Source organism: Gorilla gorilla, chromosome 11, assembly GCF_029281585.2.
Source record: "Gorilla gorilla gorilla isolate KB3781 chromosome 11, NHGRI_mGorGor1-v2.1_pri, whole genome shotgun sequence".
NCBI lineage: Eukaryota > Metazoa > Chordata > Mammalia > Primates > Hominidae > Gorilla > Gorilla gorilla.
The window spans coordinates 46,895,001-46,908,536 of record NC_073235.2 but is presented as its reverse complement, the minus strand read 5'-3'; the positions used below and the strand labels follow the sequence as shown (position 1 = coordinate 46,908,536).

The window sequence follows — 13,536 nt, the reverse complement described above, 5'->3', positions numbered from 1 at the left end:
AAATGCACTACATGCCTGGGTGTTTACCTTAAAATTTGAAGAACAGCTGCAGAGGCATGGAATTTCATGAGCAAAGATTAGAACTGTAATTTTAGGGTATTGTGAAATTTTTTTGTCAGCAAATTTGTGTCATTTGTACATCCAATAAAGAACAAGAACAATTAGAGCCCATTTCTAAGAGATAAAAATATCTAAATGTATTCCTATCTTTCTGAAATATTTTACTTTTGAGGAAAAAAAAGTTGAGACCGACACTCCCTCACCTTTTGTTCTTCTTCACCGACACCTGAAACGCCCCTTCACACTGTGAGTTCCTGAGTAATCTGTGGCTACAGGTTTCATAGGAACTGTCAGTCACCTAAAGAGAATTTCCTCATTTATCAGCTGTTTAAGTCTCCCCCCCTCCCAAAAAAAAAAAAACCTGAAGTAATTAATTAATTTTCGAGCACAGTGTGAGCTGATTCTGACAAGTCTGTCCTGGGCATGCGAGGGGACTGGTGTGCGAGGGGGCCGGGTGCAATGATGGCACTCTGTGGAGCAGATTGCAGTGATTCCTGTCATACCATCCCGGGCAGTCAGCCCATTAGCTGCCATTGATTTACTGACCTTTTGGCCCGCTTCTCTCTCTCTCTGTCTCTCGGCTACAGACCTGCCACCTGGAACTCCAGATGCTTTTGCCCAACTGCTGACCTGCCCCTACTGCGACCGGGGCTACAAGCGCTTGACATCACTGAAGGAGCACATCAAGTACCGCCACGAGAAGAATGAAGAGAACTTTTCCTGCCCTCTCTGTAGCTACACGTTTGCCTACCGCACCCAGCTCGAGCGGCATATGGTGACGCACAAGCCAGGGACAGATCAGGTGGGGGGATGGTTTTAAGTGATTTCTTTCTATAATAACCCCTTAGAGAAACGATATTGCTTTGATTGGCAATCATTATTAATTTTTCATGGCATTTTGAAGATGCAGATCTTTTAATGGTAATAGCTTTAATTGAGGTCTAAATGATTTTTTGATGGTCTCTTCTAATATGATTTAATAGTCTTATGTTCACGATCGAATGAGTGTGTTAATTTCTAATTTAGAAATTTTATTTGCACTTTAACTTGACTTTAGTTTCATTTTTATGTTCCACAAAAAGTGAATGAAATTGTAGCATTTTAATTATACATTATTAAACATCTCAGCAATTTTAATTCCATTTTTCACCTCGCTTTACTTAGAAATTTTCTTTTCATATAGGATCTAAGTCATAGAAAAAGAAGTGTGTATTTCTTTCATTTTTCATATAACACCTTCAAGTACTTAGAGTATTTTTATAAGCTGCTACTAGTTTATGAAATCTAATTAAGTGTTTTAAGGAAAATCAAAAAGGCATATATTATCTGTGTATATATATATATATATAAAATAAATTGGATTAGTACTAAAACGTTGGATGTACATTAAAAATGATCCCTTAATATACATATTTGTAGCTAAATGTTAAAATTACTCCCCCTTTTTGCTTACTTGTCTCAAAAATAAAAACTCTGTCTTCAACAGTTAAGTATAGCTTCTTAAATCTTTAAAACAACTGAATAGGATTGATTCGCAGTGTTCCTTAAATGTTACATCAAAACTCCTCTTTCCCACTGGGAGGACTGACTCTGCAAATTGATATTATGATATGTTTGCATGGACAGAAGTGGTGTGCCTTAAGTCACAATAACTGGCCCTACAGATCCGGAATCACTTAATTTAAGTCTTGACACCATGTCTGTTTTTAAAATTATTGAACACGATATTGTATTCAAAATTCTTAGTTTTTCCTTATAACCTTCATTTTCTTTGAATAAGGAAAATGAGGATAAGCAAACACAGTCAATAATGGTGATAAGACTAGATTATGGAATTTTACTATTTTAGGAGAACAGCTCATGTAAATTATTCCATTTATATCTGATTGGGCTTGTCACCTGAATGCTTTTCAAAGATGAGTTATAAAAAATATGCTTGCATAGTTGCACTTATGTAACAGTTTATCTCCCCTTGCTTATATGCACAAAAACTCTAGGAAAAAAAAAGTGCCTAGATATTTATCTAGCACAACCGCTTTAAATTTCACATGCAGAAGTGTGATTGTGTTGGCGCATTATGAATGGTAGCTTTGGTGTTGAAAAGTCCCCTCATTTGCTCATGGCATTTACAATTAGTGAATTAAAATGATTGTATCATATTAACAGTGGCACAACTAAAGTTTATAGTAGTCCTCTGAGGGCTGTGGGGGGAGACAAAGCAGCTGTTGCTGTTTGTTTATGCAACTCAGCAACATATGAGCGCTGGTCCCTCAATGGCGCTCGGCGGGCTGGGCTCTGCTTGATCTTTGAAGGTTGCTGCTGTTTGAACAAACCTCCCTGTGTCCCATGTAACACCATCTGTCTCACTAGGAATGTGGGAAGATTCAGCACACCCTAGCAGTTGTCATACCGTTTCTGTGCTGTCTTTTTGCAAAAGGCTTTTGTGTCATTGCTGCTAGAAAAAGGCTGACCTCCTACCTTGAGCATCCAGAGTGGATGACTGCATTTTTTTTCCAGAATTCTAAGTCACACTGCTTTTTTCCCCTTGTTCAAAAAGGTCAGCTGTGTTTGATTATATCTTTGCTGCTTTTAACTTGTCTTTTCAGCAAACTTTTTTTTCCTTTTTTGTCCCTACTCCCTAGCACACTGCTAAAAAGGAAAATGAAAAGTCGTTGAAGTCTTTCCTACTGGCCTGTGATAAAACTGCTCAAGCAGCTATAACCCAAGATGTTGTCTCTTACGTTTGATAATGAATCAAATCTGATAGGGGACACCTCAGGAAAAACTGGGCTTATATTTGCTACTAGCACAATGAATAGGATATTTAAACATGCTCATCATGTAATAAAATATTTATAGTCAAGGTTTTTTTGTTTGTGTGTTTTTGGTTTGGGATAGGGTTTATTTTCTTTTTTAAATTTCAGATTGCTTCAGTATAAGATATACTTATATGCTGATATAAAAAATTGATAACTTTCATTGTGTGGGGGTGGTTTTTCTTGAGACTATTCAGAATTTTCAGGAAAATATTTTTTTCTTGACAGAATTGTCACATTCTAGCAGAGAATGTTCATATTTTAGAATTTGTGGTAAACACAAAAAACAACAAATATCTTTACAGTTATACTTCCTCGTCCCCAAAGGTTCAAAGAAACATTTTGGAAAAGACACTACAGAAATAATTCTAAAGCAAGTGTTGGATGTGCATGTGAAAGCACTTTTTTTTATTTGTTCCAATTTTATTACCAACATTATCACTTTTATTGCAACTCTGAAAGACTGAGCAGATAAATAAGCATGCACTCAAACCTTTTGGCCTGTCTGAAAAACAGAGGCCTTTTAAAAATATTCGTAACAAATTTTCTTTGTTCCTTCTGCACAAAACTGATGTCAGTCTTTCTCCTTTTATAGCACCAAATGCTAACCCAAGGAGCAGGTAATCGCAAGTTCAAATGCACAGAGTGTGGCAAGGCCTTCAAATATAAACACCATCTGAAAGAACACCTGCGAATTCACAGTGGTGAGTAGCAGAGGTGCTGGAGCTCGCATTTGCATTTTACTTAATTAGGGGAGTTTTAAAAGATTGTTTAAAATTTACGCAGTCCTATTTGTAGCTTTTTGGAACTATCCATTTATTTCATCAACTGTGTGCCTGATTTGTGTTCATGAGACTTATGGTACAACCAATAACACTGTCTTATAAAAAGAAGCAGAATGCTTACATGTCTTAAAAATTACAAATGCTTTGATTTATTACAAAATCTAGAGGCTCCTTTTTGTCCTTTTAAAACCGCTTCTCCAGAATAAATATTTTTGGCCTGAGGAAACTCAACTGGCAAATTCTGAAGGATATTAATTTTTGAGACCTAACCATGAAAAAAGGGTGAAGAATTTTGGATAAGAGCTATGTATGTTAAATACTCCCTGATTCCTGAGGGCCGTGGATCACAGAACAGAATCCTACCACTGAGATTTCCTCTTTGTAACTAGTTTGATAGCTCTGCCAAGCATTTTATTACCAAATTGGATGCTATTCAAAGGACTAGTTGGATTGGTAGAATCAATGGAATCTCCACAAAGTTTATTAAAGCCACGGCTACACTTCCCTTTAAATACTGTGACATCTTTATTGTGCTATTGACCACACATTAATCTGACACTCTGTTTAAATAGGAGGCTGCCGATGGCAGACAAGATTTGGGATCTCAGCTGAAAAAGGCATAGATAGCCCTTACCTTCCACTGTGAACATCTTGAATTATGTCCTCCCAGGGTAGATAAAGCTCAGAAACGGTTATGGTCACATAATTCTAATCTAAGTACCTAGAATGTAGAGGTACCCCATTGTGCTCCTTTTGTTTGGTTTCACAGATTCTTCTCTTGGTAGACAATTGCAATTGTTACCTAATCAAGGAAATGTAACGGTAATTTTAATTATCATTTTAGGTGAAAAACCTTACGAGTGCCCAAACTGCAAGAAACGTTTCTCCCATTCTGGTTCCTACAGTTCGCACATCAGCAGCAAGAAATGTATTGGTTTAATCTCTGTAAATGGCCGAATGAGAAACAATATCAAGACAGGTTCTTCCCCTAATTCTGTTTCTTCTTCTCCTACTAATTCAGCCATTACCCAGTTAAGAAACAAGTTGGAGAATGGAAAACCACTTAGTATGTCTGAACAGACAGGCCTACTTAAAATTAAAACAGAACCACTAGACTTCAATGACTATAAAGTTCTTATGGCTACACACGGGTTTAGCGGCACTAGTCCCTTTATAAATGGTGGGCTTGGAGCCACCAGCCCTTTAGGAGTTCATCCATCTGCTCAGAGTCCAATGCAGCACTTAGGTGTAGGGATGGAAGCCCCTTTACTTGGGTTTCCCACCATGAATAGTAATTTAAGTGAGGTACAAAAGGTTCTACAGATTGTGGACAATACTGTTTCCAGGCAAAAAATGGACTGCAAGGCTGAAGAAATTTCAAAGTTGAAAGGTTATCACATGAAGGATCCATGCTCTCAACCTGAGGAACAAGGAGTTACTTCTCCTAATATTCCGCCTGTCGGTCTTCCGGTAGTGAGTCATAATGGTGCCACTAAAAGTATTATTGACTATACATTGGAAAAAGTCAATGAAGCCAAAGCTTGCCTCCAGAGCTTGACTACTGACTCAAGGAGACAGATCAGTAATATAAAGAAAGAGAAGCTACGTACTTTAATAGATTTGGTCACCGATGACAAAATGATTGAGAACCACAACATATCCACTCCATTTTCATGCCAGTTCTGTAAAGAAAGTTTTCCTGGCCCCATCCCTTTGCATCAGCATGAACGTTACCTTTGTAAGATGAATGAAGAGATCAAGGCGGTCCTGCAGCCTCATGAAAACATAGTCCCCAACAAAGCCGGAGTTTTTGTTGATAATAAAGCCCTCCTCTTGTCATCTGTACTTTCTGAGAAAGGAATGACAAGCCCCATCAACCCATACAAGGACCACATGTCTGTACTCAAAGCATACTATGCTATGAACATGGAGCCCAACTCCGATGAACTGCTGAAAATTTCCATTGCTGTGGGCCTTCCTCAGGAATTTGTGAAGGAATGGTTTGAACAACGAAAAGTCTACCAGTACTCAAATTCCAGGTCCCCATCCCTGGAAAGAAGCTCCAAGCCGTTAGCTCCCAACAGTAACCCTCCCACAAAAGACTCTTTATTACCCAGGTCTCCTGTAAAACCTATGGACTCCATAACATCACCATCTATAGCAGAACTCCACAACAGTGTTACGAATTGTGATCCTCCTCTCAGGCTAACAAAACCTTCCCATTTTACCAATATTAAACCAGTTGAAAAATTGGACCACTCCAGGAGTAATACTCCTTCTCCCTTAAATCTTTCCTCCACATCTTCTAAAAACTCCCACAGTAGTTCATACACTCCAAACAGCTTCTCTTCTGAGGAGCTCCAGGCTGAGCCTTTAGACTTGTCATTACCAAAACAAATGAAAGAACCCAAAAGTATTATAGCCACAAAGAACAAAACAAAAGCTAGTAGCATCAGTTTAGATCATAACAGTGTTTCTTCCTCATCTGAAAACTCAGATGAGCCTCTGAACTTGACTTTTATCAAGAAGGAATTTTCAAATTCAAATAATCTGGACAACAAAAGCACTAACCCAGTGTTCGGCATGAACCCATTTAGTGCCAAACCTTTATACACAGCTCTTCCACCTCAAAGCGCATTTCCCCCTGCTACTTTCATGCCACCAGTCCAGACCAGTATTCCTGGGCTACGACCATACCCAGGACTGGATCAGATGAGCTTCCTACCACATATGGCCTACACCTACCCAACTGGAGCAGCTACTTTTGCTGATATGCAGCAAAGGAGAAAGTACCAGCGGAAACAAGGATTTCAGGTAAAGAGACAAATGTTTTTCTGCTCTGAAGAAAAGAGATGGCAATTATTTTGATTATGTGCATGTAGGAAAAAAAAAATCTTAGTGAAAAAACTCAGCAGAAACAGAAGAGTTTGCTTTAACATGAACCTAAAACCGTCAGTGGGCTAGAAAAATGGATGAAACAGTGGATCACTGTACTCTAAGCACATTTGCTTTAAAAAAAAAGGATAAAGAAGAAATTAATATTTATTTTGAGATGTATTTAGATGGACTCATCTGCTTTTAGAATTAAACTTTGGTGACAATATTTGGTAGGACTTACCTAGGTGCTAGAAGTTAAAGTTTATAACCGTCACATGCTTTTAAAGATGTGCACAGGACAGGTGTGTTGGCTCATGCCTGTAATCCCAGCACTTTGGGAGGCCAGCGAGGGTGGATCACTTGAGGTCAGGAGTTTTGAGACCAGCCTGGCCAACATGATAAAACACCATCTGTCCTAAAAATACAAAAATTAGCTGGGTGTAGTGGTGGGTGCCTGTAATCCCAGCTACTTGAAAGACTGAGGCAGAAGAATCACTTGAACCCAGGAGGCTGAGGTTGCACTGAGCAGAGATCGTGCCACAGCACTCCAGCCTGAGAGACAGAGCAAGACTCTGTCTTAAATACATAAATAAATAAATAAATATAAAGATGTGCACCACTTGCAATAATGTATATACACATTTTAATAGGTACTTTTGTTTTACAGAGAATGGTTTATTTTGAAGAGTATTTTTAAAAATATCTTCCATATTTCACATGACTTCTTACCAAATCTTCAAAGTAGTTAATAATTATGCTTTATCAAATAGGAAAGCAGTTATATTTTAACATTATGCAGCATATAATCTTTGTTTGCAAAATAGGAGCATAAGTAGCAGTGCACCTCTGTAACAGCTGTTCCAGTATTCCAATTTATAGTACATCTGCCCTCTTTGTAAATGTATTTAAGCCTATTTAATCTTCTCTAATATTAATTAGTACAAACATAGTCTAAGAAAACTGAACTGTGGGCTAGCAAATGGAAATGTATGTTATCATGCAAATTTGCACTCCTTTGGATCAAGACAAAATAAATATCAAGAAATTTAATAATTTACTGATCCACATTCATTATTGTTCAATGCTGAAGGCTGTTTTAACATAGAACATTGATAAAAAGTGTTATTAATATTCCCTATTTCAAATTAGAAAATTAAATATAAAAATATAGCTTGAGGCCTTTAGTTGGTAGACATACATTTAAATAGATTGCATAATAATAACATTTTGTACCTAAATATAAAATTCAATTAAAATCGGGTTTCTACAGCTACAGATCATTTCTAAAGTTAAGCATACTGGAAAATACACAAATTTCAATGTTAAATTTTCACTTATGGGTATTTCGTGGTATAAAGGAAATGAAGGATTTTAGAAAAATTTGTTTCTCTCACCTTCAGAGTTGACCATTTCCTGTCCTTGAAAAACAGTGAGATCTACCTTCCAGGGCAGAGAAGTTTATATTTTTGTTGCATATATTGTTGCATATACTGCATATTGAGACCTCATATATTGTTCATGGAAAAAAAAATGTTTAACTCGATCAATTAGTAGCAAGCACTTTTGAGGTTCTCCAAATGTCCCCCTATGTGAAGTTGTTTGGTGTGAGCACAAAGAGAAGCCACTGTATTGAACTGTGTGATTCTATCGCAGGGAGAATTGCTTGATGGAGCACAAGACTACATGTCAGGCCTAGATGACATGACAGACTCCGACTCTTGTCTGTCTCGCAAGAAGATCAAGAAGACAGAGAGCGGCATGTATGCATGTGACTTATGTGACAAGACATTCCAGAAAAGCAGTTCCCTTCTGCGACATAAATACGAACACACAGGTATGAGTGACTTTGCCTAACTGGTTAGAGCTTCCCGTCCTGCTGTACATTTCATAATATTTAATGAGCACACTTGTGCAACATAAGATGTGACATATGCTGATACCTTCAACAAGGAAGAAATAATGCTTTTGCCGAGCTCAGTAGGACTTTTTTGTTGCCTGTTTATTGGATCATTCATGTCTTTATGAGTGTGCTTGTCTTAATATCTTTCCAGTTACTCTGTAAACCAAATTTAGAAATTATGTCAAAGGGACAGTCAGATGGCCAGGGCAATGAAATGGCATGACACAGCCAGTTATTGAAAATACCTTCGAATTCTTAAGTTTCAAAGCTTAAGATGAACCTATATATGTAAAAATATAATAAGAAATTCAGACAGTAATACATTAGTTTCATCATCCAAAACACCAAGAAAGCCATAATTTAGGGGTAATTTTGTTTGCTTTTTTTTTTTAAATTCGCCACATTTTGAAAGAACTAAAGGCATTAGTGTCATAAAAGAAAAGTAATAGATCAGATGAGCTACTTGAAACCACCTATATTTGGAAGATTGAAATAAAACTTTCTAAATTTTAATTAGTATATTTCCAATTCATGCATTACTAATTAGGAACAATTACAAAGAGTTGACAAGAAAACAGCCTAATTCTTCACTATGAGTAGAGAGATAGTGGGTTAATTTTTGAAAAGAAAGATGAAGTACCATATGTAATTTAATATTACTTCCCACAATCCAAGATCTGCAGCTCTGTGGTTGAGCTCCACTTGTGTTTCCTCCCTGGCTCCATCCCCACCTCCCTGAACAATAAGGTAGCTGAACCTCATCCCTACCCCTAGCCCATCTCCAATTCTTCTCCACTGGAAATTTGGCATGCTCTATTAGCCCTGGATGGGGGGGGGGAAAGTGTAGGATCTCAATCAAAATTTTGGCAAGAGGGAACAAAAATATAGGGGAGTATAGGAAAACAACTCATTCTAAACCAGGAAGTCTAGTATCAAACATTTCAATATGGAGGAAAAAAGACTAGGACTTTGGGGGGAAAGCTTTTTGGGGGAAAAGCGATGATGAGGCACAAAAGAAAAAGAAGGAAGACAGAAAAGGGAATATGAGCCAGGCGCAGCAGCTCACGCCTGTAATCCCAGCACTTTGAAAGACCAAGGCAGGAAGACTGCTTGAGCCCAAGAGTTTGAGACCAGCCTGCACAACATAGTGAGACCTTGACTCTACAAAATATTTTTTAAAATTAGCTGGACGTGGTAGCTCAAGCCTATAGTCCCAGCTACTTGGGAGGCTGAGGTAGGTGGATAGCTTGAGCCCAAGAGGTTGATGCTGCAGTGAGCCGTGATTGTGCCACTGCACCTCAGCCTGAGCAACAGAGTGAGACCCTATCTCAAAAAAAAAAAAAAAAAAAAAAAAAAAAAGCGAAGGGAAGGTGAATACTTCCTGTCATATTTTGACTGCCTAGATACACGGCACTCTTTTCTGTCACTGAAAACTGTCCTTGGGAAGTACTCGTACTCATCATCGGCTATTATTCCTCACTGGGCACATGCTGGAGGCAGCGCAAGTGACCAGCATCAGCCTGATAGTGTGGGGAGGGTTTTTGTGAAGAGAACAAGGTTGATAAATAACAGGGTTCTTACTCCAACCAATACAGTTTTCTTTTTCTTTAGCTGTCTGATATTCATGGTTATTATTTTAAAAGTTTAATGATACCTTAAAGACAACCCAATCTAAATCCAAACAGCTTTTATACTTGTGTTATATAATTCAATGTTTGAAACATCAAAATTTTCTTTTAGCATAGATATTTTATTTAGTACTAAGTGCTACTTAAGCATTTACAAAGTAAAGATATTTTCATACCTAAATTTTGCTTTAATTTTAATATTTCAATCAACCTTAAATATATTTTGTATTCCATTATTCAGCTACAATAGGCACATCACTGAAGGCATCTTTCCCTCTCTGATTGGTTTTATTATATGACCATATGCAAACTCTATCATTTACTACACGGTGAGTGTACAACTTTTATTTTAGTGAGGGCTATCATACACATTGACATCCAGTCAATATATTTACTTCTTATAAATTAGAGAATTGTAACCTTCATAGGTCTGTAGATAGTTGAGAGGCCCAAAAGTTGACAAACACAAATATGCATAATTTATTTGAAAAATAAACTTCAGGCCTGATGTGGTGGCTCATGCCTGTAATCCCAGCACTTTTGGAGGCAGTGGCAGGTGGATCACCTGAGAGCGGGAGTTCAAGACCAGCCTGACCAACATGGAGAAACCCCGTCTCTACTAAAAATACAAAATTAGCTGGGTGTGGTGGTGCATGCCTGTAATCCCAGCTACTTGGGAGGCTAAGGCAGGAGAATCACTTGAACCCGGGAGGCAGAGGTTGTTGCAGTGAGCCAAGATAAGGCCACTGCACTCCAGCCTGGCCGACAGTGTGAGACTTCATCTCAAATAAATAAATAAATAAATAAACAAACAAACTTTATTTTTTAAAGTAAAAATAAAATATTCTGCTCCTTCAAGATGTGAGAGCTGCTGCCTCAAAACATTGCCTAGCAACAAGATGCTAATCATTCAATGGTTTCTCTAAACTTGTGATTAATTATCTTCCTGTTGGCTTTCCAACTTGTCAAGTTTCCAGCGTGTTAACTTTTTGGTCACTTGACCAAACATCTCATGACATTACTACTGTCAGTGTATTAGGTTCTATTCAAATCAAGTTCTTCATGGATTTTCTATTGATGTGATGTATGTGGAAATTTAGTCCGTGTTCCTATCCCAATTGAACCTGTGGGATAGTTCCTATCCCACTAGCCTTTCATTTGTTTACATTAAGCACTAGTAATATTTTGAGAATGCACTAAGATGAAAATTATAAGTGAGAACTGTCTTGGGACTGATTGATTCTAAGCTCGGGAAATAAAATTGAATCATCATTTCATTATGCATTGATTATGAATGTGTCCTTGGTAAAGTGTGTTTGTGATGTCTGTCTACAATTTTACATATAGAATCGTTTAACTTAAGAAGGAAATTATGAGCTACTTATTCTTGAGACCCAGTGCTTTTTTTGCCTCAATTTATTTCCTAGGCAGATACCAAAGTCATCATGCTTCATTTTTCTTACCAATGGCTTATTGCTTGCTTGCTTTTCCTGGGACCTGGGACTGGGACAGAGGAGGGAAACACTATGTAAATGTTGACTTCAACAGAATTAATTGTCACAAACAAGGACTGTGAAATTAAAAACTCTGAAACTCCTGTTAGGCACTGTCAAGAACTCATTTGTATTCTAAAATTTAAATCTGACCTTTATTGAGTTCTTTCTCTGTTGAGACATCATGGTAGGTGCTTTTGAAACCCACCTTATTTAGAAAAGTAATACAAATGTTTCTACTTTTGAGTAGATAAGTCTAAGTTTTAAATAAATTTACCAGTCAATCTTGTTTCTCAGTTATATGGTAATTTTTTTCATACCACAAACCTTTCATTTATTATTAAGTTCAGTTACCATTCTAGCTGTCAGGTGAATCACAAATCTAGATATTAGAGAAAATATTTACCCTAAGAAAGCTTGATTCACTCAGTATCAATTTGGATGTTCTGAATCTTGGTCATGTGGAAATTTAATTCTAGGACATCTTGATTTGAATCAGGTAAACCAACAAAACAAGTTAAAAAGAGATGAATGTCCAAGTCAGTTACTATTTAAATTGAATTTATTAAATGCTTACCACTGAAACTTCTGGAGATCGGTAGACTATTTAGTGTAAGGTATATGTCAAAACTCTCACCTGCTCCCAGATTCTATCCTTTGCATGGTATCATAACTGAACATTTTATTTTTTCAGGTTGTCAATTCATAATGCAGGATTAATATATACCTATTACAAGCATACTGTTTATTATCGAATGAGTTCTCTGAAAATTGAATGTCTATAACCAAGGCATATCTCTAAGACAGACTGCAGTTTAGTGGGCATGCCCGAAGCATTGCTAACAGGCCTTGAAACCTATAACAGAGGATGCTTGCTCTCTCTGGACACTGCTCTGTGTTTTGTTGCTTTGGAAAAGAAAGCCATATCATAATGTTCATTCAAAATTATTCATACAGTCTCTTCCAGAAGTTACCTAAGTAGTTGACCTTTTTGTGCTCCTGAGCTAATGAGACGTTAGTATCCAAAAGAGGTTGTAGGACAGTTTGCCCATACACGCCATAGCAACTAGAGCATCAAGAAAATTTTCATCTACAATTTCTCTTCTCTCTATTCAGATTTATTACTTCCATGTACTCTGCTCCTGCTGCATGCGTCCTACTTAGAACTTGAGAAATTATTGAACATGTATTAATGAATAAGAATAAAATGATCTAACATTAACTGAGTGCCTACTATGTGCAATCCTTGTACTAAATGCTTTATATAAGTTGTCTTCCTTATTCTTTATGCCCAGTCCGTGAGTTAGGTCCTCAAATGATCTTCCTTTTACCTACTGATCCTGAGAGAAGTTAACATGCCTGAGAATGCACAGCCTGTCATAAATGATGGATGTGAACCCAGATAATCATATTCATTTAACACTGCCCCTATGGATGAATTGCTGCGACTAGAAACGTCTTATCCTTTCTCCTGACAGCATCCTTTCCTTTAAGGTCCAAGTCCACACAAGTGAGACCAAATTCATAACATAATGACATGAAGTTTCCCGGGAGACAAAACCTCTTGTCTTTTTCCCAAATACACGTCTGCTTCCTCTTAAATTACCTTCCTACCACAGTGTCTTTCCAAATGGAAAAGCATGCTATCTTTGCAGACTCTTGGCACTCCATTGGGATTCTCTGTTATCCAGTTTACCTCATTCAAAACATCTTTTCCAAAAGTTAAGGAGTGGTTCTTGTGTGGTTTGAATTATACTTGCTTTCTTCAGAGTATGAGCTACCTTGAAGTAGGTTATTAGAACTGTCTTTATTTCCCATATAACTAGTAGTCACCAACAAATACCTTTCTGATTTCCACTCTTCCAGTTAAATAACTTCTTTCTACTCTAATATTGTACCTTACTACATTTATCATCACTAAATTTCTAGTGGACATTCCAGTTAAATAAAGACCATTAATGAAATGACATATAGCAG

General features: G+C 37.3%; 1 protein-coding gene across 6 annotated transcripts in view; it reads left to right on the top strand.

Moving 5' to 3' along the window:
* Positions 1-13,536, top strand: part of ZEB2 (zinc finger E-box binding homeobox 2) — a 132,295-nt gene that overhangs the window by 115,521 nt on the left and 3,238 nt on the right. For all 6 annotated transcript variants that reach the window (XM_004032622.4, XM_004032623.4, XM_019022312.4 and 3 more), the window contains 4 exons: positions 648-862; positions 3,472-3,580; positions 4,506-6,475; positions 8,192-8,372. In XM_004032622.4, coding sequence (XP_004032670.1) covers positions 648-862; positions 3,472-3,580; positions 4,506-6,475; positions 8,192-8,372 — 2,475 coding nt within the window. The remainder of the gene's footprint in view (positions 1-647; positions 863-3,471; positions 3,581-4,505; positions 6,476-8,191; positions 8,373-13,536) is intronic.